We start from the raw sequence: 24717 nt of genomic DNA, 5'->3' as shown, positions 1-24717 counted from the left end.
CACCATTTTGCTCCACTCCATGTGTTGCATGCATGCATTCAAAAGATAGCAGTAGCTTACCAAAAAAGCCCTTGTCACAGCTGCACTGGCCATTTCCTGTTGTTTCCCACCCAGTCTCTTTAGGGGAGGGTGTAGTAAGTGGGCATGCAATGCCCGCTTATCCCTACATTCCTGGGTCCAAGGTCCAGTAGGCCACAAAAAATAAAGTGAGGATTCCTTCTTCCCCTTACTCCTTTGTATAGGCACAGTACACTCTAGAGCATTCTAACCCTATGAGATTTATAATTGGTGTAAACAGGTAGCAACATAAGCACAAATATAAAAAACTAAAGTTACCAGAGCAGTTTCCTTACCGAGTCTAATCTTTCCTCTTGATGCAAGAACTGGGCAATATCTTCAGGAGTAGTGCCAAGCATTCCTTGCTCTTGCAGGTACTGTATTCCTCTTTTTGGCTTCTTATTAAATCTGCATAAGCAATGTCAATATGGTATTAATTATAATAAACATTTCTCTCTCTCTCACACACACACAGTCTTATCCAGATAAATAAGACAGTCAACTTACTGATATCATAGGTAACATCAAAATACTTTTTTTTAATTTGCTAATCAAAGTTATTTTAGTTTTCTTCCTCTGCTAAATTGTCCAAAATGTACACAAAGCAGGGACAGGCCACTCCCTTGTCTCTTCTGCAAAGATTGAAGGGGTTAGGCTTCAGTAAAGATTCAATATCTGCCCTGAACCAATCCTCATGGGATGCCTTTTGGTTTTTCACAACCACTTTCTCTTGCTAATGATTGCCGGTACTGAACTGAGCAGCTCCCTCTAAAGATGGTCTCAATATATGTAAGTCCTCAACTCATTGAGCAATACAAATATTCTTCCTTCTCTTCAACCAATGGAATGTTAATGTGGTGCAATATTGTCTACACAAGTCCAGAGATTCGAACCGGCTGGATTTCTGAAAAATTCTGAAATGAAATGATGAAATTTCCCACAGAATGGAAATTTCAAAAATTAGTTAAAAAGATCAAAACCCTTCATTTTGATCTTTTCTAAATGCTTGAAGCTCCTTGAGTTGCCTGGAGGCCAAAGAACCTGCCAGGCAGGCTGTCATGGGGTGGTAGAGCCTCAGAACTTGGAAAAATTTTCTTGTGAAAATTGAAATATTGTCCGGTGGAAAATTTTAATTTTACCAAAAATAATTTTTCCATCAGAAAACCATTCTACCGTAAAATTCCTAACCATTTCTAGTGAATGTCTTAACTATTCTCCAGTTCACATTAGAACAGGGCTATGAAATAACATGCAGAGAATTCCCTTTAAAGGAACTAATATGTAGACTTTTGTCAAATAAGGCATTACGAAAAATAAGTCAGTTCTTTTGACTGGTCTATTTATTGTATGAATGTAATATACTTTTTTATCCAAGTCTGGATCCCCTTCTTTTATGCCAGGATTGCGGGAGAGGCAGAATGCTCATCCTCTCTAGCTGTGAGGAAACAGGCTAACACACAGAGCATTGTTGGCAGCCTCCAAATGGAGCAGCATCTAGAGCTCTACCATCAGAGGAACATCTGCTACATCCAGAGGTTTTTGGATGATGGAAGGAGTAATGGGGGTGGGGGTGGGGGGGGGGAGAAAGGAGTCCTCAGAGTTCCAAGAGAGCCTGAGAATCCACCATTCCACGGGTGACAAAGTACACTTACAAATCTATTCCTTGTTCTATTATTTCCTTCTGTTGCTTTAGGACCTCAAACTGCTCTGGGTTGTCAGTGCCAGACATCTGTGTGCTGTAACTGCCAATTCCTGATGAGGCTGTAGAGTCCAGGGAATTTAAGCTTCCATATCTGTTAATTGTCTCTGGGTGTTTGGTTTCATTGCTCTCCTGCTCTGTGGGTTTTTCTTGCCCTATAAAGTGCAAACAAAGGAAACCAAGCCTTGTTTTCAAAAGTTAAACACACTGTAAAAACTTACAAAATCACAGTTCAGAAAAAATCTGAAAAATAAATTAAGGTTTATAAAGTTACTACGGATATACGTTTCCTCAATTATCCCTTTACTGTTATTTAGTAGAAACCTGTGCCTAGGGTATATCAAAGGACTTTCTCACGGTATAAAATGTATTTGAAAATCAAGTTTTACATTAGAAGTGGTGTTTCTTAACATAATATTGAGTCAGTTATCTTGCCAAAAGCAGTGACATGGATGTGGGATAATGGTCTTTTTGCAAGAACTCCTGAACTTTAATCGTAAATATTTCCCTTCTGATTTTCAGGTTTGATTCCCCTCTTTGGGCTGGAACAAGCCACACTGGACAAAATTTTCAAAACTTTGTGCTTAGACAGCCTGGTTTTCAGAAGTGTCAAGGAGATGGTATTCCCACTGACTTCAGTGTGAGCCCTGGATGCTCAGCATCTCTGATAATCAGACCACTTTGGGTGCCAGTCTTTAGATACTTAGTTTGAACATTCTGGCCTTCACCTCTCAGAGCCTCTGTTATCCCATGTATCACATAGAAATAAGAAATAGTAATAAAAATAATGAGCATTGTTTATGGCTATTATTATTTCATCATCTGTGGCTCTGGCAATTAGTACTGGGCTTTACGTTAGAAAACATAAAAAGCAATCACTATCCTAATTTAGTATTAATCAAAATAACATGAAGTTCACTATTTAAAAATATGGGGAGATTGAAAGTCTCAGCTCAGAGTAAGTTTTATATAAACAGCTACACAGAACTGTTTTTCTAATTAGAAGTGTGTAATATAATAGAATTAAGTAGCTTCTGATGTTTTAGTAGTCTAGGAATTGAAATAACTCAAGATCAGCTAGGTTTAAAACAAATTTTTGCACTGAAAGTTCCATAAGGAATTTAGCAAATGGGACATATTGCTCACTTGTTTGTGCAGGTTCTTGTATTAATACAACAAATAGTGTTTAAGTGCTGCAAGCTTATTAGATCATTGTGGCTAAGTAGGACGTGTTACATTTAGCTTAAGTGCTTATACAACTGGAAACATTTTCAAAAAGCCTGTATTAGAAACTCAAGAGCTTGTGCATTTTTGTGAATATTAGGTATGACTGCCAAACACCTGAACAGCACCATTCAAATAACCTGATGGATCAGGTTACCTAGTTACTTGAGCAACTATGGTGATGCTCTTGAGCATCTCCACTCAGTAAGTGCTAAAGCATAAATATTCCAAAATATCTTACCAAGGGTTGTCTGAGAATTGGGATTAACATATTGATCCTTACTCCATTCTACCATGCACTTCAAGATTGATACTAAACATTCCAATCCTTTTTTTCTCAAGCTTAACTCCTGGAAGAGATTTCAAAAGTTGGAGAACATTTTAGTGTAATGAAAAGATTTAAAATATTTTATAGGCATCATTCCTACAAACTTGTAACTTAATAAAACTTGCCAGATTACCTACCTGAACGTTAGTCATGCCAAGTTCTTGGCTACCCCTTCCTTGAGCAATTTTTGAAAGGTCATTAACCAGTCTTTCAAATATGTTTGCTGCATTTAAGTCACAGTCATAGTTTACATAAATATCCACTACACTCTGGGCATCTGTAATAATGAAATGAAATATTGATAAACTTAGGTAGAAATAGGAATAAAAAATCAAATTTTAAAAGATATTTGCACCTGCAACTCATCTAGCACACAAAATTAAAAATCAGAACCAAGGGATTGTTAGTACCTGCACATATCCTTGTCAGTGTTTGTATAACCATCCATTTATGATCAAATGAACTAGTAGATGTTTCCAAGATATATAGGAAAATTTCTTTGAAGAAAACCTAGGAATTATTTCAGGAAGAGAAAAAAAACATCTATTTTTAAATTTCAACCACATGTAGTTCTTATAAACATATTTTTTTCAATTACACATTTTGACTATGAAAGCTAACATTCTGATCCATCCAATACTGAATGCATATAGATAATAAGAGGCAGACTTTTGGGGTGGAAAATGTTTTCACTCATGATTAGTGGGTAGGTTTTACAGTCTGTAGGACCTTAAAAAGTCACTACACATATAAATGTAGGGCTCTTTCCAGAAGTAGTTATAGATTCATCAAGTCTAATGCCAGAAGGGACCACTGTGATAATCTAGTCTGACCTTCTATATAGCACATGCCATATAACTTCCCCAAAAGAATTCTTAGATCATATCTTTTATAAAAGTATCTATTCAAATCCCAGAAGGCCAGATACTGGCTGTATTGTGGGACAACTTAATCCAAGAGAAAATACTCTTGCACAGCATAATAGCTTAATATTTTTAAAAATATCAATTTTCTGTAATAGACTTGCAGATCTGTTTGGGCTTGAGTGGAAGTGGGGGTATTAATTCATAAAAAAGGTCCCCAATTCTTATGGGAGAGATGGCACAAGGCATAGGAGAAGGATGAGTCCACATGATGGTTTAAAAGTAACATAACTCTGACAACCTTCAGTTGAAGGGGGTTGTAGGCATATGAGAGAGAGGTGTATTCTACAATCCCAGATTACATATGTTGGACACTTGGCCAGAGAACACTATCTTTGCCTCTGACTTCTGGGGATGATGGAATGGACCCTCACATCTCTATTGCATGGATCTGGCTCTTTCTTCTTCCTCAGAACCACACTTTCAGCTTTCCCTCATCCAAACTGTTGAGGAGGGAGACCTTTGTCTTCATAGCTCCTTTCTCTTCCTTTCACAGAGATCCATAATGGAGTAATCAACTAGAATAGTGGGGTTGTGGCACCGAGCATGCTTGCCAACTAGATTGGGCAGAGTATGAGAGAAAGGACAGCCCTGAGCTGTCGTATGAAGGACATACTGATGGTGAAGTATGCCCACAGAATAAGAAACAGTCACAAAGACTCTCAGAATATGAGCACAAGCAGCTGCTCAAGTTACTTGGGTGTGGACAGAACTGTTAGTTTGCGCCATTTCATAAAATACAAACTACTGCATCAAACTAGCTTGCAACTATCCACTTCTGAAATTTCATCTCTCTATACACTGGTAGCTATTAGGATCAGGCTATTTTTGCTTTAGGGTAGAACTGTCCAATTACTTTGGGAAAAACAGCAACAGTGTTCTCTAAATAACTTTGACGGTAAGCATTTTTTAAAAGTGAGACTTGACCAGATGTGTAGCACAGTTCACCATCACACAGAGCTCTTTAGATTATATATATAAAAAACCCAGATCAGTAGAGCTCTCTAGTTATTACTCACAGTAAAGAAAAGCCACTGGGAAGTATGGAGAGATCAACAAACAGTAAGAACCAGATCAAGGACTACATCCTTTTTGAAGTTGATTTTATTTGATAAAAGCATTATTCAGGGCCACAATACCAAGAGTTTAAAATAAAATAAATAATCACTACCACACTGAACATAATCCTTCCTACTAAGACAAGTTGTTTTAACATTTATAGAATCTTTCAAATGCAGTACCCACAGTGTTTCCATATTTTGCAGAATCTAAACAGAGCAGAATGTAGAAGATTAAATTTTTCTCAGGCTACATCCTTATTTGTTATGTATTAGCACATATCCATTACTCCTGGGGGAATTCTGCGCCACTGCACATAAGCAGAATTTATGTCCCCCACAGATTTCTTTGCTTTCCTGTAGAAAAAGGACTCTCTGATGGGGAAGCAAAAGGAAGCCACAAGAGTAGTCATGCGACCCTCGCCAGCAGTATGTTTCAGGTGCCCAGGGCAGGTCTGGGGAAGACCCAGCTGATGACTTCTACCCTACGTCAGGCTCAGCTGCTAGTCCAAGCTGGGCTGAGGAGGACAAGACTTCCTCTTCCCCTGCATGGCATCCCACCCCAAAATGTCTTCCCCAGCTGTAGGAAGCTCTTCAAACTCTCTCCCTCCCCGTCCCTGCCACCCCACTTCCTGCAACTATTGCTCCTCAGCTGCATGGGGAGGGATCACGATACAGGGAGCTGCTCCCCCATCCTCCCAATCCCGACCCCGTCATATCCAGACCCTCCTGTTGAGTCTCACCTCCTCTCCTGCACCCAGAACCCTGTGATGAGCCTCACTCCTCCTGCACCTGGACCACCCTGACGAGCCACCCACACCCAGATCCCCACTGTACCAAGCCCCAACCAGCTGCACTTGGATCCCCACCATACTAAGCCCCACTCCCCCAGCACCTGGACCCCACCACTGAGCCCCCACACACACCCAGACTCCCCTGCCGAGCTCTATCCTCCCCATACCCAGACAATGCTCCTGCTGAACCCCAACAACCTCCACCTGGACCCCCTCTGCAGACTCCCATTGCACCCAGAACCCCCACAACAATCCCTTGTGCATCTAGATCCCCCCTGCACCTGGATCCTGCACTGAGCTGCCAGCACCCAGATTGCTCCACACAGAACCATCTCAACCTACACCTGGATCCCCCACACTTAAGCCCCTCCACACTTGGATCCTGCCTTGCTGAGCCTTCCTGCCCACATCTGGTGCACCTGGCACAGAGGGGCAGAGCCCTGGAGTGTTTCTGGGGCAGGCCCAGTCCTTGCGCTGTGTCAGGGTTGGTTGCAGTCTCACCACTGAGTCCATGTCCCTGGGGGAGAGCTGCACAGAGATCTCCAACCTTTGTGCAGCCAGTGGCCTGCGCGCCCCAATGCCATGCTGGAATCTCCATATTTATTTGACAAATAAAATTTGCAGTATTTTAAAACATTGTGCACAGAATTTTTATTTTTTTGGTGCAGAATGCCCTCAGGAGTAACCCATGCTGCTAGACAAAGACAGTCTGGAAACAGGTAAATTGAACAGTTCCTGAGATAGAATCAATGAAAGTTCCAGTACTAAATGTAGGAGTCCTAAGTATCAGAATTATGGGCCCCAGGCCTGAGCTATGAGGATAACATGAACTCTGTCCTTTTCCGCCTTCCAGACGACTCTCAGAAGAAAAGACACACACTAAATTCAGTCAATAAGAAATAAATCTATAATGCCCAGACCTCTGTGAATCCATGAACAGAACAGACTTCTGGCTTCTGGACTGTCTTTGGACAAATATGTCTGGGGAGAAATTAATTTTCTGAAAATTGTGGTGACTATTTGTTTCTTTAAGCAACCCTCAGGCTGATTTTGATGACTATTACTTGGTTTTAAAAAACAAACAAAAAACAACAATACCCTCTCAGCTATCCACCATATGAGAAGACCTAATGACAGGAATGTTTAATTACTTATTTTTGTTCATCACAGGGAAAACTTGATGGTTATTGACAGGTGGGGGAACAGAGGTAATAAGTCATCAGGGCCTAAACCGCACTAGGTTGCCAAGATATTATAGCCATGCTATTTGCACAGACTGACAAAGATTCAGATGTTCTTCTCTCACCCACAGTGACCTTTTTTAGTCATGGTAAAATTACCATGATCAAATTACCATTACAACGATGATTCATGCATGACTAGAAATACATAGACTATATGGACCCTTTGTCATAAATGTAAAGGGAAGGGTAAACCCCTTTAAAATCCCTCCTGGCCAGAGGAAAAATCCTCTCACCTGTAAAGGGTTAAGAAGCTAAAGGTAACCTCGCTGGCATCTGACCAAAATGACCAATGAGGAGACAAGATACTTTCAAAAGCTGGGAGGAGGGAGAGAAACAAAAGGGTCTGTGTCTATTGGTATGCTGCTTTGCCGGGGATAGAACAGGAATGGAGTCTTAGAACTTTTAGTAAGTAATCTAGCTAGGTATGTGTTAGATTATGATTTCTTTAAATGGCTGAGAAAAGAATTGTGCTGAATAGAATGACTATTTCTGTCTGTGTGTCTTTTTTGTAACTTAAGGTTTTGCCTAGAGGGATTCTCTATGTTTTGAATCTAATTACCCTGTAAGGTACCTACCCTCCTGATTTTACAGGGGTGATTCCTTTACTCCTATTTACTTCTATTTCTATTAAATTCCTTCCTTTTACACAAGAGATTCGGTGTAAAAGAATGCACAGCTTGTGGGTCTTCTTAGCTCCAGGAGCTCACCACAACTGCCAAACCCAGTCTGGGGCTAACAATTACAATCTGACCATGCCTTTTGGACAACCTGTAGAATCAGTGGTATCAAGAGTACACATAAAGGAACTCCTAACTGAAGTCCAGGAAAAAAAATACGTCTGTCAAAAATGCTGGCTCCTGTTTCCTTGAAACAGAATCAGAAACATCTCCCATTTTTCTTGGTGTCAAAAGAATGCAGCAACGATCTGCCTTATTTGTGGAAAAGGTAATACAGGCTTGACTCCTTGAGATATACATGGTTGTACTTGCTTGAGGAATCTTCTAAAATGATGTCTTTTTCAGGTAAACACAAAGCCATTGAAGTGATCTGATGATGGATTAACCACTCTCAGAGCATGACAGCTTTCTGAAATGGAACTGGCAAGACTGGCCTCTTTCCTCACAGCTGCTATGGCACAACACCGCGGTATTGTCCCTCACATTTGAACGGTTTGATTTGATTACAGGGAAGAACTTATCTATATTCTGCACTTATGGGGTCCCCATTATTGTTGTTAATATCTTTATACTCACAACCACCCCGAGAGGTAGCCCTGAAGGATTCAGCACCTGAACTGACTCCTGAGGTATCTGATTAACAGTACAGATGGTAAGGGAGATAGGGAGGGGACTCCAACATGATGATCCTCCTTTGTGCACCATAGCAGAGAATCCTGAATGTCTTGGAGAACAAACAGCAGCATATCCATGGTGGTTAAATGTACAGAGCACTTCCATAACTAGCACTGCAGAGGCTTCAGACAGTATTATGAATGGCACGGAATAGTTACCCAATGCCATAAAGCCTAAAAGTCACCAGAACCACCATATACTTGCACTGAGACTAAGGCCTCATAGAGCTTACTGCTTCCTGTTTGTCTTAGAATCTGCTCTTTGGTAAGAAAGCTTTAATAGCTGTAGTGTCTGTATAGGCTTTGATAAATTCCACCCTTGCTGCTGAGATGAAGATGGATTTCTGAATCTATGCCCCAGGGAGTGAAACAGCATGCATACCCTTTGAGAACTGAGGACACGGATGAAATGGGATCTTATTCAATCACCAAAATACAAGCAGATTTGTGCCTTGATACTTGAGGAGAGTAGTCACAGCAGTCAAATGTTTTGGCTTTTTCTAGAAAAGGAAAACACCTAATATGTTTTCAGATACAATCATATAAACCTAAGTACCATTTAAGCCACATTTTTTATTCTAAAATTTCTTGCATAAAATACAATTATACTATATTGTTCATAGTTTTTAAAATATTATATTCTTGTTTTATGCCATATACTCTAGAACTAAAACTTCTGTTTGCATCACTGAACTTTGCTTGACAGCAGAGTTTATTTGCAGATTTTGCTACTTCTGAATCTCATTATCTTCCATCAATACTGTATGCAGCCAATTAGAAGATTTAATTCCCAGTTTAGAGATCTAGTCCCAGATTATATAATTTTGTATAATGTATAACATATACCTTATTTACATTTAATATATAATGCATAATTACAAGATTATAAATGGCTTTCCTCTTCTTGAAAGCTAAGAGTCTACAATTCTGTAAATATTCATGTTGGTCACAAAAATACCATCTGTATTATACTGTGGATATATGGATTTCCTATCTTTCATTAAAATCTGTTAATATATAAAAGAGCTGAAAGTATGCCTTCCCAGATAATTAATACACTTTCACAATCAAATATGATGGAATTGTTTTTTTAAGCAAAATTTGACCTTTGACCAATAACCTGAGCTCAGGTGATCAGATAAATAATCATTTGTATCTTAATTATTTCTAAGATGATTACTAAATTAGTGCAAATGAAACTAAAGCTATAATACAAGTAAGAGTAAGCAAAGAAACTTAAAGGTTACTTTATAAAGTGAGCCTGAAGCCTAGGTCTTAGATTGAGGCCTTTGGTAGTAATAGTTAGCAGAGGGCCAGATAAGGCCTCAGAAGAGATAGCATTAGTAGGCAGCCTTGCGTCAGAAGATTAGCAATATATATCTTGTGATAAACTGTCTAGACTGAAAAGGATTTATTTAGCCCGCCATCCTTAACTGCATTGTACTGAGAATCTTTCATGTGCACAAATGCTTATGACTATTGTCCAAACCCCCAAAACGGGTAGCAGGTATGACAAATATGGACAAGAGTCCAAGATTTAATCAAATACGGTCTTGAAAATAGGTGGATATAAGAAATAGGTGCATAAAAAGGGAATCAAACTTGACCCTCAGTGGGACCTCCGGATAGCAGGATGGTGACAAACTGTAACACTAAATCTCTTGTTAAGGGGAACCCACAGCCCCATAGATTGATGAGTATATTTGACATGGATTCCGATTTTATTCTTATTTTGTTTTCTAGATCTGTGATTTTGCTTAAATTGATCGTGATATTAGTAAAACTCATAATGACTACGTGGGTGTTTCACCAATCAACTTCTTCATAGTCTCTAAGTGCCACCAAAGAACAAATCTTATCAGTGACAAATGCATTTTTGCTTCCAAATTAATCATGCCACTACCAAAAGGATTTCTTAATTTCTATTTGGTAAGTTAACTAGTCACAGTACTAAGATTTGAACATTAAATTATTTAAAACACATACATTAGAACTGAAAATTGAACCTATATTTCTACAAATATTCCAGAAGACTTTCCATACAGAATGTTGGCCGGTCTGCTCTACCTGAATGATGTTTCAAGGGCACTATCAGTAACGGCTCCCTTTCTCGTTGGGGGGGAAGGCCCAAACCTTCTCATATTAGGGAGCGGAGACTCAATAGAGAGAGAAACTTAGTGAACAGTATCTTTACAAAAATTCAGTGTTTCCACAAGTAGAAAAAACATTGAGCTACATGACTGTAGACAGCGGTATAGTTAAAAAGCAAAGACTTAAGTCACTGAAAATTGTATAAAATACCTCAATTTGCATCTTTAGGTGTGTCTTGAAGTTTGAGAGAAGTGTAAGGAATATTGAAAGTGAAAGCTCAAAAACTTCTGGAACAGATGAAACTCCATTCTTGGACAACGCAACACAAAGATACTGCTTAATAGCATTTATAAACATCTCATTTGTCCTGAAGACAGGTCCTGCATTCTGCAGAATGGACAGAAGCAACTGCAATGAAAGAACCTTTGATCGCAGCTCATGAGACCTAGAATGAAATAATATATACCAGGTATGAACAAGTTTGTAATTACAGTGTAAAACATGCTTCTGGAAAGTTTTCGTGAGCCACACAATTATTTTATGTTTCAAGTACTTGAAACAACATGCTACGGTTTAAAAACACTTTGTTAAAGAAAGTAGCAAAAAAGGAGGCCTTAGTTACAAACAACAACAATTTGGCACATTTCAAGCAGACAAAAGTGTGTTTAAGCCCACAGCAGCCTTTTGTAGGCCTGTCCCTCTGCCACCTACACAATCCCCTCCTCTCCTGAATAGCTGTTTGGGGCTGGACATGAGATGGTTCTCCCCACTTCCTAATCATAAGAGAAAGAATTCGCCTCTTCCGAGTGGCTTGGGCGGATGGGCTTTTTCTCCCAGAAATGGGGACATGGGGAAGAAGAGCGAAAGTTACAGAATTCCACAAATTCTTCTTTTCTCCATATGCTCCTCCAGCATGGAAAACTGAATAAGGGACCCTGGGCAGCTAATGTACTGCTTGATCTATTTAGGCTTTCTTCTCTCACCACTGAGCACTTGACACCTCACTTTTCTTTATACACATATAGTCAGAGATCAAAGCGGGGTGTGTGAACATTATACTTGCATTACAGACTAAAACTGAAGAACAATTTTGGAGACCCAACTACCACAACGCCCACCCACCTCAAAAAAAAAAAAAAAAAAATCCAAAACTAACAAACAATGAAAAGTCAAGCAGCAACCATAAGATCTCCATGAAAGTTATCCACCTTTTCAAAGCAATTTGAAAAGGTTATTATATACAATCTTCTGGAAAGTAGAGATTAGAGGAATAAGAGAAAAACAAATATAGTTGTTGAAATACTGTGTGCATTATCTGGCATAGCTTCTTCGAACCATTTCTATCAGGTGCATAACACAGATCCAGAGAGCATGGAAAGTAATGGGGTCCACCACAGACCACTGATGCAATCACAGGAAAATCAATTTGAGAATGATACCCTCAGCTAGGGTTAACAAAATAACCTTTGTTCACTGCTAAAGAGAAAAGAGATAACATACCATCACTGCCGTAATAATCTGAGAAAAAACTTCCATGATCACAAGTTTGTCTGTCAGTTTAAACCTCTGCACCTTAGCAAAAATCACTGCAGGGAACCCTCTAATTCCAGTATACCCAATGACATTTAACTGTTTTTAAAGTAGTATTTTCTTAGGAGTGAAGAACAGCTCATTCTCACTTCTTAGGTAAACATACTTGACTACTAAAAAGACAAAATTTGGGCCCTGACCAACAGTATATAATAAATGGAGATGCAGCTGCAGTTTAGGGAATTAAGGGACAAATTGCAACGAGTGTGAATAAGTCAAAACCACTCCCATTTGGATTTTACGCTAGCCAAATAAATGTGCCTTCCTCCAATAGTCACTCTAAAAGTCCGGACTGCTGTGGTAATTACATTCTGGTAATTGTCTTGGGAACTAATGCTATACACAGAGAAAGCATGCTGTCTTAAAACTAGAGGTATGAATGTCAGAAAAGTTTGATTAACGATAGAATTTTTTTGTGTTGGGGAGGAGGGGGAGAGGAAACAAGAGAGAGAATATTTGCACCCTTAAGGGTGATGGGATCCATGAAGTGTCCTGGATTGTAACATGCCTCTCCCTTAGGTTTATCAGATTTATCCTTATTTCTGGATGTCAGAGAGAAAAAACGAGCACGTGGCTTTTATGGAGAGCAAGACCATGGACTTGTGAAAGTATGGCTTATATTGAAGAAATATTTGTTGCTAGTTCCCATTTGTCAGATATGAAGAATACTGGAAAGAGATCCCCAGATAGTACTGATCTAGGAGGTAACAAGATATGGTACAGGTTTCTATCAGTCAAACATCTGAGATCCATAACACCTCTAATTCTGTTATATTCTGTAAATAATTAGTCAATTGTGTTATACTCACTTTGAGAATGTTACAACCTGGCCCGGTACCACTCTACTGTCACCAGTCTGTTGCAAATGGATCCAAACACTGGTTCCCATGTGCTTCCAAGCCAACTGGAGCCGAGTAAAGTCTAGTCGCTGTTTCTAGCTCTGGCACCCAAGGGCATTCTCCCAGGTTCTGATATCTTGTCTGACATCTTTTCCTTGGGATATGGGTTGCTGTTGTCCAGTCATGCTAGTCTCCAAAAACCAGTCAGACTTCCCAACCCCCCAGTTGCTTACCTATGCTCCTCCACAGCTCCACTTGGCTGTGGTCACTCTGGGCTTCTAATTCAACTCCTTTGGGGACAAATGTGTCAGGAAAGCCCCTGCACAGAGTAGCACCCCCCAACATAGAGTCTGACCCTTTCCATGCCTTGGAAGCTCTAGCTCTAGCTCTTTCCCCTTTGTCATATTTGCCCCACCAGCATGGTTATAAAATAAGCTAGGATAATTTCAAAACCACTGTGGATCACCACCTTTTCTATAGATATGAAGTCACACATCAACCTTTGCTAAATTAAAAGTAAAACCCCCTCATTTGTTAGCATCATAAAAAAGCAGATTCTGTACCAGATGTCACATGTACATAGAAATACACAAATATTTTGAATATCATGAATTATTTTTTATTCTTAAAGTTGAGGAAAAGCTAAAAAGATCCTTTCCCTGCTCTTAATAGAAATTTAAACTTACTGTGAAAATACACAACAATGTTCACCTAACTTTTTTCTCTCCAAGATTCATTTTTGTAACCATACTATTTGTTTAAATTTGAGCATGTGACCAATTGCAATTATGTATTTTGTTTGACAATACAAAGAATCAAGTGTCTTTATGGAAACAAACTACTTCCAGAATGGACTGCTGAATCAAATAATATGTTCACATTATGTACTTTTCCAATCGTATTAATGAGGTGTTGAATACTGAATTTCAACTAAGCCTCTTGAGTTTAGTTAGCAAATTTGTAAATCTTCTGTGCTATAAGTATTCTGCCTGTCTAGAAACAATGAAATACCAGTATCATTTCTCTGTCTATCAAAAACCAACAGGTTTGATTTTAGTTTTTGCTGACTATTACAGGGATTTTCTCTGAATTTCTCCTGACCCTTGTTCAAAGTAAAGGAACAACAGTCACAAGTTCCTATTTTATCATCTTACAATACTATCATTTCAGAAAACTGAACCACTCCTATGGGGCACCCAGTAGATTTTACAGAGGACTCTAGAAGACAAATACTGCCAAAAAGCAACTCTTGGATGCAAATCACAGTGAAAGATCATGTTATATAAAAACATATATAAACAAATTTAGGCCACAGAGCTCATGATTAAAAATTTATTCTTGTTTTTTCTGGGAATTGAGAAAGATACTCTAGTCTTTAGGAGTTTCCTGCTCATTTTCAAGGTACTGTAGACCTACACGTAAAAGGAGTTTAATTAGAAGAGAGTCTCTTGCAACACTTTTGATTTTTATATTATCTTTCATCAGAAGATGAAAGTCACTTTATAACTACAACCCCAGTCCTGCAGCCTGCTGCCCTCAGTGGGACTCCAAAGGTTGTAATGATCTGCACGTGTATAACAAGCTTAAGGATCAAGGCTAAATAATTAAACTTTAGAACATCCCTGTGAAAAAAGGAGGTATCTCCATTTCATTCTACAAGGAAAGATGAGTTAGAAGTGTCAAATGACTTGTCTAAGGTCATTCAGGAAATCTGTGGCAGAGCTAGGAATAGAATCCAGATCTTGACTCCCAGTATTTGTGCTTTTAACAACAAGGCCTCCTCTCCAATAACTCTGTTAATATTCATGAAGACTTATGTTTCAGTAAACATGTTTTCAGTTTATTTTAGTTATTTTTTCCTCTGTTTCTCTTTGTTTTAAACATTACTGGAATTTTCTCTTGAGATATTTGTGTGTCTGTTCTCAGTCTTGCTTTTTCACTACCTGATTTTCCAAAAACATTTTTTTTTTACTTTAGAATTCTCTAAAGTGATCTTAGGTAACTGCTAATCATTTATTTTTAAAATGTTGCAATTATCTTATCCACTACTCCCCCCACTAAAAACGTGTTTGAAATGGCTGACAAGCCTTCAACGCTTTAGAACCGGAGAGCAATTCCAGGCATTACTCCAAATGTAGGACATCTTTGAATGTCTTGGCAGCTGTTTCTTTTTGTCCCAAATGTCATTTCCTTCAATTTACCCTATGCAGAGAGCTTAATTGGTCCTAATTTGCATGTCAAGGACTCTAGGGATTAAAAGGATGGATTCCAAGTGCCTCAGCAGCTACTGCTGCCCTCCAGGAGTGGGTTAACCCATTACTGCCCTTGGTAAATCTCGTTTCTTAATCTCAGACAGACAGTTTAACAAAAGTCGTATGTCAGAATTTAAGTTTTCTTTCTGGCATCGATGCAGACCAATTCCCAAGGGGAGCGAAAACCAAACACTGTTCTCAACTGATATTATTCTTTCCTTTAGTTTAGACGGGAGACTGAATACATCCCTAAGGCGCTAATAATCCAGTGTCAAGTTTTACAGCAGAAACAGTGACCATGCAGTCTGGGGGATGGATAACCAGAATCTTACTATAGAACTCTGGATGAGAATATTACAACCTTTTTTCTGTTTTTTTCTGATCCTACAAACTATTGTTCTACTTGTTGAAAAATCACTAGTATCCTGGACTATTCCAAAGTTATGACATCAGTGGTAGCAGCATTTCCTGATTGTATTCAAGGACATCATCTCTCCCTAAAGAGCTACATTTAGAATTCATCATCACAGGCAATCCATTTCTTTGGTACAACTTCCCTTTAAACTGAATTGGATGGTCAATACTTATTCACACTTAAAGAGACATTTAAAGAAGTCAGTAGTTGTCTTATCTTTATTCAAAACTTCAAAATCCTCTCTCTCAATATATTAGAAACTACTACTTTCAAAGAATCTTGCATGCACACATAGTGGAGTAGTCACACACTTTTCTAAGCACTCAGTATGGTGTCCCATTTTCAAAGGTTTATGGGTTGGCCATTATAATTAGAACTATGAGAAAGCAAGGTCTGGATACACAGAAATCCCTAAAATTTTGAAAGAGGGCTTCTGGGGTTATCCAGGTGCATTGTCCACTCCCTTCCAGTTTTATCCCCTCTGCAGCTCAGAGTGGTACCCTCCACAAATTTTGTAGCTATTTGCAAAATAAAACTGAAATGAGCTTAGGGCAATTCATGATGTAGGGTCAAATGGGAGCCAGGAGAATATTAATGACTACCCAAGCACGAGGCATGGGTTTCAGGTTTTGAAAAGTATGAAAGATAAGAGACTGGGTGGTCCAGATTATTTAATATATTTTTCCCTCATTTTTCACATTTTCCTATGGGTGAAGGCCCTAATCTCCCAATATAGTTAAGAAGTCTGCTCTAACAAAACTAAATTTCTCTGAAATTGAGGGTTCCCTCTACTAGATGTGTAGAAACTTGATAGGTAAAGGCTTTAATGCAGGTATCCTTGTGTATATGCGCCAGACATTAACTTATGGATTGGTTAGTTTTGTCTGAAGTAGCCTTTGGTAGCTGGTTCTCTATTAATTCCTGCCCTGTGCTATCTCCAAAGGACCACGATAATCTAACCGAAATAAAAAGAAAGGAAATCTCCTCACTAATATTGAATTCAATCATCTCTGCTTCGGCTGATTAGAAATTTGTTTCCAATCAGGAGTCGTTATACCAGGTGGTACTGGAGACAGCACCAAAGTGCGATTGGTGTGCTTTTCATATCTTGCTACAGAAGATGGTGCTGATGACTATTCCGGCTCAGCTCCGGAGTTCTTGTGTTTCACAGGCACTGTGTTCAGCGTTGATGCCACAGCCAGTCTAAGTTGTTTACCTGACAGCTTCTCAGTACATGGTATAGTCTTCTTAACTGATGCTGGAGTCTTAGTACTGAAGGGGATGGGAGTCTCAGTGCTACCCACATTGGGATGCAAGGTCTCCTAAGACCCAGATCAAAAAGGGTGACTTTCCCCTTCTCTTTTCCCATTCTGGAGAAAGGGGACTTTTCTTCTTTGAGGGTCTAGATAGAAGGGACTCAAGGATCTACTGTCACACCAAAGAGAGTCACCTGAAGTCTGTGAGCAACCAGATCCAAAGTATGGGGAGTGAATCAAACCCGGGGACTCAGAGAGCACTCCATCACCAGGTGCTTCAGTCGGCCTTCCCTCAGCTTCTTAGATCTGCTTTTAAGCCTGAGCAGATGTTACATTAGGAGGAGACGTGAGTCTCCCCCAGGCAGCAAAGGCTACTTGAATGACTGTCGCTGTGAAGGGAAGACCTATAGCTGGTCTAGCAGGATTTAATGCCCAGGGTCTTGGACATAATCTGTACTTGAGGCTCTGGACCAAGATCAGAGTTTAAAAAAAAAAATGGAATGACAATGGATCCATCCCCTTCCTACACACCTTTGTACCACAGCATGAAGATGTCTAGGGCACAGGTGCAGCCCTACAGACACTGCTGATGAAAATCTCCAACCCAAGAGTACATGGGTTTGTGCACAAAAGGACACTATTTGAAGAAGTACTGTAGTGAAAGTACTCCTTAAGAGAATCTTATGTCCTCATTCCCAGACAACAATCTGAATTTTGATTATTTTATTTTTCTTTCTATTGTCTGGGAAAAGCAATACTGTTCACAAGTTGCAACAATCTAGAAAGAGTAACAGAAAATAAACTTACAAATAAAATATTTGTCTTTCAGTCATCACACATTAAAAAGTTATCAAATATTAAAAAGCCTTTAATCAAACCTTGGACTTCATAGTTTGGAAGTGGTTTGTAATTAAAAAGTGATGACTTAGTCTACCAATAAAATAATGACTAGATAGAAAAGCGTAGGCTTATAAGCCATGTAAAGTGGTTAAAACTTATCAGAGAACAGAGCAGAAATAGAGATGCTGCCACTTAACATACAAAAAATACATTAAAAATAAAGTACAGCTCAGCGGAAACTTTCAGATGATGTGGCTTTTCTGTCAAAATTGCTAACAATTTGTTTCTCAACAGCAGAAGACCCTTATCATTTGTGTTCATTTTCATTTTTAGCATCAAAGTATTTTCATAAAAGAAAATCGTGCTGACTTACTTTGGATCTGGTGGCCCATCTGACAGTGGCTTCATAGAGAGTTTACACAGTGACCTGAATACTAGGAAGGCATCCTTTTGTAAAATATGGGAAAACTTAGCACCAGGCGTAGGTCCTGAAGAATTTCCAGATTCCTAAAGAAGTTAACATATTTCAGAATTCCATTTTGCATTAGCAGCGTGTAGGGAAATCCCCACCTCCTAGCAACGAGAAGTTATGATATTGTACAAATACGACAAAATGTTAAATGTAATTTAAGGTCTCCAGACTAAGTTTTAAAAATGTAGTTTGACAATTTAGTTAAAACGGACCTGAAGAAAACATTAATAAAACTGCCAACCCAGTAAAGTTAAGTGTCATCCCTGAAGATGTAAAGTCAGAGCCAATAAGTAAAGTGTGGACAGGTCAAATTTATAGAAGACAACTGAGACCATACTGCCCTCACTCAGGGCTCCTAGAAAATAAAAAACTTTTAGAAAGAAAAGAAACGGTAACATCAACTATAATTATACTAGTGGGTTACATGAGAATATTTACACAGTCATAAAGCCTTGGCATAATTTATAATGTCTTGTTATAGTCTTTATATATATGGTGGATGGCAAAAACTTTTAGAATAAAATATTCACTTTTTTCTATTTACCAACTTCTGGTGATGCTATAAATGCCGTTATCACTTCTGAAGAGGATATGGTAAGTCTTATCAGACACATATGCTGTGCAACTAAAAGATAACAGCATCTCTTTAAACATTAAAGCATACTTAGGGTTGGAAAGAATATACTTTTAACTGGTTCACATTGGCAGTAAACTACCAGTACAGATCTATGTGCCCATGGAGCATGTTTTTTTAAGCCAACGGGATTCTACACTCGTGCAGGGATTCGTGCTGCCAGATCTCAATGCAAGATAGGGAGAGTTATTTTATTTCTCGCTATTACAAAAGCTTAAAACTGAAAAATGAGGTGTACATTAAAATAATTATTTTCAATGAAAATTCAAAATCAAATCCTCCCAATCATAGATATAAGGTATGGCATAGCTCAAATCACTACCATTAGGGCACACTGTAAGGTGCAGGGGTTTTTTGTTTTGTTTTTTAAACGGACATTTGAAAACAAGGGAGAATTGTACAGGGAGAGCTGGTAATGGGTTTTATACATTGGTACTGATAACTCTCCAACATTTCTGAAGTTATTTTTATGTTATGGAAGAAGCACATAGAACATAAAGATAGGTGTCCTTTTAGACATTTATATAAATCCAAAGAAAGTTAAATTCTGTGTTATAATTTGAGCATCTACCTTCTGTAGTGAAAATGTTTTACCCTGCATGTAACTTGCTTGCAAAAGTCTTAAACAGCAGTCAAAGAAGAATACAGTAAATTTAAAAAAAAAAAAAAAATGCCTGAGACTCCTTTAATAGCGATTGATTTTATACAATTATATTAAGACGTGTTGTCTGCACAAACGTAAGAGAAACAGATTATTATTATTAAAAAGAAACAGATTATTGTTTTCTTTGCCTGCTTCAACATTTATTTCCTTTAGTACCTGAGTGTCATTGGAAGAGACAGATAACCTGTCATCAGGTAAAGATGGTGTATATGCAACAGAGATTGGAGTCCCTGGAATTCCATTTGCCTGAATATTTTCACTGTCACTGCCATCTTCTAAAGTTCCAATTGTGCCATCTGCACTTCCACTTTCAGCAGTCCCTTCTACATCTAATGGGGGAAAAAAAGGTTAAAAGCAAAATATCATGCAAAAATATACAATATTTAAATTTAAAATTAGAAAGAATTTTTTTTATTAAGTCAACTAGAAGTTCAGTGTGCTAAGATTAAAGCGGCATAGGGCCCAATCCTACAAGGTATTGAATTTATATTACTGTGAAATCTTTTTGGTAAATAGTAAGTTCACCAAATTCACCAAAAATTGCATTTTTCAGGGCATCAAAACCATTTAATGAATTTGAATAGAATTAAATAAAATTTCAGACAAAAAAACAAAAGAAAACCCCCAAAATTCAGAAATGTCAAGTCAAATCAACATCTCATTATGAAAATGTCACTCAAAATTTGAAATGGTTTCATTTTGACCCAAAAGAATTTTTTTGTTTCAGCAAGAAAAAAAAATCAGTTTCAGTTCAAAACAAAACCATTTTTCAGCAGAAAAAAAACATTTTTAACTGAGCTATAAATGGACATTTTGAATATTTAGTCTTTCATTAATGATTTGAAGAAGAATTGTAAAGAACTCACAAGTGTAGAAACAAAATGGAAGTGGAGATATAAATGCAGTCAGAAATCTGAAATACTGATTATAGCTGAAAATTAAGCAAATTATCACACCTAAAAAATTCCCCCTCAGTTAAGGTAAATAGCAAAAAGTCCCGCTCTAGTTCATTTTATTGAAAAGTGGCACAGTTTAAAGTGGGCCAGCTGAAAGACTACCTCAAAAAGTAAACATGAAATTAAAATGGTTTAGAATTGTTTTTTTATTTTAAACATACACAAATGGTTAAAGGAATCCTTAATGAGTGCTTAGGCAAAAGTGACTGCAGAACGAAGCTGGCAGTATATAAATTTTAAAAGTGAGTATGATACCTCCAACTATTATGTTCACCATTTCCTGCACAATACTCTGTACAATATCTTGTGCCTTTTCTTCACACTCATTGTTTTCTCCATCATATGTTCCCACATCACTTTTAGACAGAGCTTCCAAAAAAAAAGCAAAGCAGGAAAGATATTATTGACAAGCACTAAAGTCAATCAAGAAGGTTTTAAACACAATATTATATATTAAAAAAACCAGAACAAGACAGCAGTATTGAATGGTCAAATGTACTTTTCTTTTCACAGCTAAGAAGATCCAAATACGTTTTGGTAAGGGAAGAAGAGAGGAGTACATTAGTTATCCTTAGAGATAATTTAAGTAGTAATTGTGTAAATTTGTGAAAAATACTTAAAGAATATATGTTAACATTTCAATGGGCTTAGGGTGAAAAAACAAGGTTGACATGTTTATATTTTGCAATATGTGGCTGCACATTTGTGATTACCTGGGTGCAAGCATGCATCTAGACTGCAGTGACCAGAACAGATGTAATTTATTTGTGACTGAAATATGTTGTAAAGATAAAATGTTAACAGTGGTAGCAAGGGCAACTGATATTTGTACACTATTCTTAACTGTATTTTACTAACTGGAAACAGAATAATCTTCCATTAAATTGCTCAGCCCTTAAGTACCACAAAACTCCACACCCTCTTCCTCCTTACTAAGACGAACCACACAGTGATTACTTTCTGCTGCTGCAGCCTGGTCAGCTTCTGTCTGTTCATTTTCTGCACTGTAAATATCAGATCCATTTGCTGCTTCTGTATCTTCTTGAAGGCTCTTGTTCACATCATTTGTGCTGTGGTCAAGTTCTCCTTCATGTTCTTGGGGGAGCTGATCGACTGTCTGTGACGGAAGATGTCTCAGCTGAGGTGATTCGGGTTCATGATGGCTTAAGGGTGACTGCTGTAGATGGTGCTGTTGTCGGTGTCTTTCCTTTTCCATCTGTTTGGCTTCCTGGAGCTAGAAATAGATTAAGTATTCACCAATACACATTTTGTTAAAAATAAGATGCTGTTTATGAATGGAAAAACAAAAAAATGTAATATGAGCAGTATATCTTAATTTGTGCTGGATAATAAAATTTTATCTTTAGTAAAGTAGTCAACAATGTTCAAATATTTTCTTATTGTATCTATTTACATCCTGCCAGGCTACATTAGTGAATTAATCTACTTTTATTGGTAGTACATTTGCTTATGTTGTATTTGTAGACCTGCTGTGACAGGGTGAGCTTACCCTTTAAGAGGGTTAAGGTTAAGCTACCCCACCTGTGCCACACTGAGCTTGCCTCCCCAGGTGGTGGAGAGGAGTGCTGAAGCTATAGGACAGGTAGATCAGGTGACTAAACCAGGCCTGCTGGAGGGATAAGAACAGCTTGTGGGAAATCTTGGAGCAGAACCCTGGGGTAGGACCGAACAAAGAGGGACGTCCAAGGAGAGCAGCCATGGGAGTCAGTACTCTACAAAAGAGCTGTAGGGCTGAAAATATAGGAAGAGGTGTAGTATTAAAAATAGTTGTTAATGGCTGTATTGTTGATACGGCGACAGAAATCACCAAGGAAATTCTAGCACTGGTACTAACCTCTGAATCTTAACATTACAACCATTAACCAAGATTTTTAATACTACAGATCTTTATACTAACTTACAAATACTATTTACAAACAGAACCATATAATGCACATGAGCATGACATTCTTCAGTAAGTCATCTCTATCCCAGACTCTTCTGGTTACAAGCAAAAAGTCTTCAGTTGCTAGACCCTCTCTATGGCAGAATGTGTGTGTTAAGTAATTATATCCCTTTTTTAACTTGCTGATTAAATAATTGCCTCTACCCTTACAAGCAATCACTTTAAAAAATGGGTTTGAGATGTGTCTCAAGAGTCAGATGCGAAGTGGAAAATCAGTTTAATTCAAATGAAGATTCATAGATATTAAGGTCAGAAGGGACCATTATGATCATCTAGTCTGACCTCCTGCACAATGCAGGCCACAGAATCTCTCCCACCCACTCCTGCGATAAACCTCTCACCTATGTCTGAGCTACTGAAGTCCCCAAATCATGGTTTAAAGACTTCAAGGAGCAGAGAATCCTCCAGCAAGTGACCCGTGCCCCAAGCTACAGAGGAAGGTGAAAAACCTCCCGGGCCTCTTCCAATCTGTCCTGGAAGAAAATTCCTTCCTAACCCCAAATATGGTGATCAGCTGAACCCTGAGCATATGGGCAAGATTCACAAGCCAGATACCCAGCAAAGAATTCTCTGTAGTAACTCAGATCCCACCCCATCTAACATCCCATCCCAGGCCATTGGGCCTATTTACCATGAATAGTTAAAGATCAATTAATTGCCAAAATCATATTATCCCACCATACCATCTCCTCCATAAACTTATCGAGTTTAATCTTAAAGCCAGATAGGTCTTTTGCCCCCACTGCTTCCCTTGGAAGGCTATTCCAGAACTTCATTCCTCTGATGGTTAGAAACCTTCGTCTAATTTAAAGTCTAAACTTCCCGATGACCAGTTTATATCCATTAGTTCTTGTGTCCACATTGGTACTGAGCTTAAATAATTCCTCTCCCTCTCTGGCATTTATCCCTCTGATATATTTATAGAGAGCAATCATATCTCCCCACAGCCTTCTTTTGGTTAGGCTAAACAAGCCAACCTCCTTGAGTCTCCTTTCATAAGACAGGTTTTCCATTCCTTGGATCATCCTAGTAGCACTTCTCTGTAGCTGTTCCAGTTTGAATTCATCCTTCTTAAACATGGGAGACCAGAACTGCACACAGGAATAGTTTGGAGAATTTAGAGAGACCCCCTCTTTATGGGATGTTAATGTAATCCTTTCCTGGCCTATGAAGCGTCCTTTTGAGAAACTTAATATGTGTGAAAGAGCAGGGAAGGAACATTTTCCCTATAATTGGAAACATAGGCCATAGTTGGAAGACAACACTGCTCTTTCCTGATTACCACTGGTGAGTGAATTTAACAAGCAAAGAAGTATAGGCATTGGTCCTCCATTCTCTGAAATGAGAGCGCGGGAGTAAGACAATACAAACACCACACCTACTAGCAAAAATGAAAGATGAGAATAGGAAGCGTTCATCCCTATCGTCAGCCTGGAAAAGGAGTGATGTCTCCTCCCCACTCTCCCAGCAAGGTAAAGAAAGGGAACAAAGCTTATCTACTGGCAAATGTTGATGCAAGAAGTAAGGCCCTATTTCTCCCAACCCGATTTGAAACCCAGACCTTCACGATTCTGAACCCAGCACTGGTACTGCCCCTAAATCCCAATGAGGAGGCCTCAGTCTTCAGTTTTAGCCTCTGAGTATCACGTGCCTGAAACGGCATTCCCTGCCGATAACTACAACTACACAGCTGACACCTAAGAGCCAGTTCACGTAAGTGCTCAACGGCTCAGCTTTTTTTTGAACAGTATCTGACAGCAGTCATACCACGTATTGATAAGCAGTTTCTTTTCAGAAACTAACGAGCAAACTAATGAATTTTGATCACTGGATGACTCAAACACTGTTCAATCTGAAAGAAAATTGCTTGCTAATATTCACAAACTAACAGAAAAAATACTGGTCTCTTCAGGAAAGAGCAATGAAGTCAATCACTTCTAGGATCTGACTTTCCTTCTGTTTCCTGTGGCAATTAAGCCAACATTGCTTTGCTTTATTAACTACTCTGCTATCAGCAGCACAGAGCATGGGGCACAAGAAGCAGCAGACTCAGCTCACCACTTT

At 38.6% G+C, this 24717-nt stretch overlaps 1 protein-coding gene across 3 annotated transcripts in view; it reads right to left on the bottom strand.

Annotated features, from left to right (window-relative positions):
* Nucleotides 1-24717, bottom strand: part of ARFGEF1 (ARF guanine nucleotide exchange factor 1) — a 179057-nt gene that overhangs the window by 63665 nt on the left and 90675 nt on the right. For 2 of the 3 annotated variants that reach the window (XM_077810168.1, XM_077810167.1), the window contains exons 6-15: nt 21645-21921; nt 20943-21056; nt 19888-20060; nt 18335-18468; nt 10980-11214; nt 3719-3818; nt 3446-3585; nt 3222-3330; nt 1710-1911; nt 354-465 (exon numbers count right to left, since the gene is read on the bottom strand). In XM_077810168.1, coding sequence (XP_077666294.1) covers nt 354-465; nt 1710-1911; nt 3222-3330; nt 3446-3585; nt 3719-3818; nt 10980-11214; nt 18335-18468; nt 19888-20060; nt 20943-21056; nt 21645-21921 — 1596 coding nt within the window. Of the gene's footprint in view, nt 1-353; nt 466-1709; nt 1912-3221; nt 3331-3445; nt 3586-3718; nt 3819-10979; nt 11215-18334; nt 18469-19887; nt 20061-20942; nt 21586-21644; nt 21922-24717 lie in introns of those variants that run through there. The other variant, XM_077810169.1, reaches the window with a different exon arrangement.

Source organism: Eretmochelys imbricata, chromosome 2 (genome assembly GCF_965152235.1).
Source record: "Eretmochelys imbricata isolate rEreImb1 chromosome 2, rEreImb1.hap1, whole genome shotgun sequence".
Taxonomy (NCBI): Eukaryota; Metazoa; Chordata; order Testudines; family Cheloniidae; genus Eretmochelys; species Eretmochelys imbricata.
The sequence above is the reverse complement of the archived record's forward strand: the minus strand, read 5'-3'. Positions and strand labels throughout refer to the sequence as shown.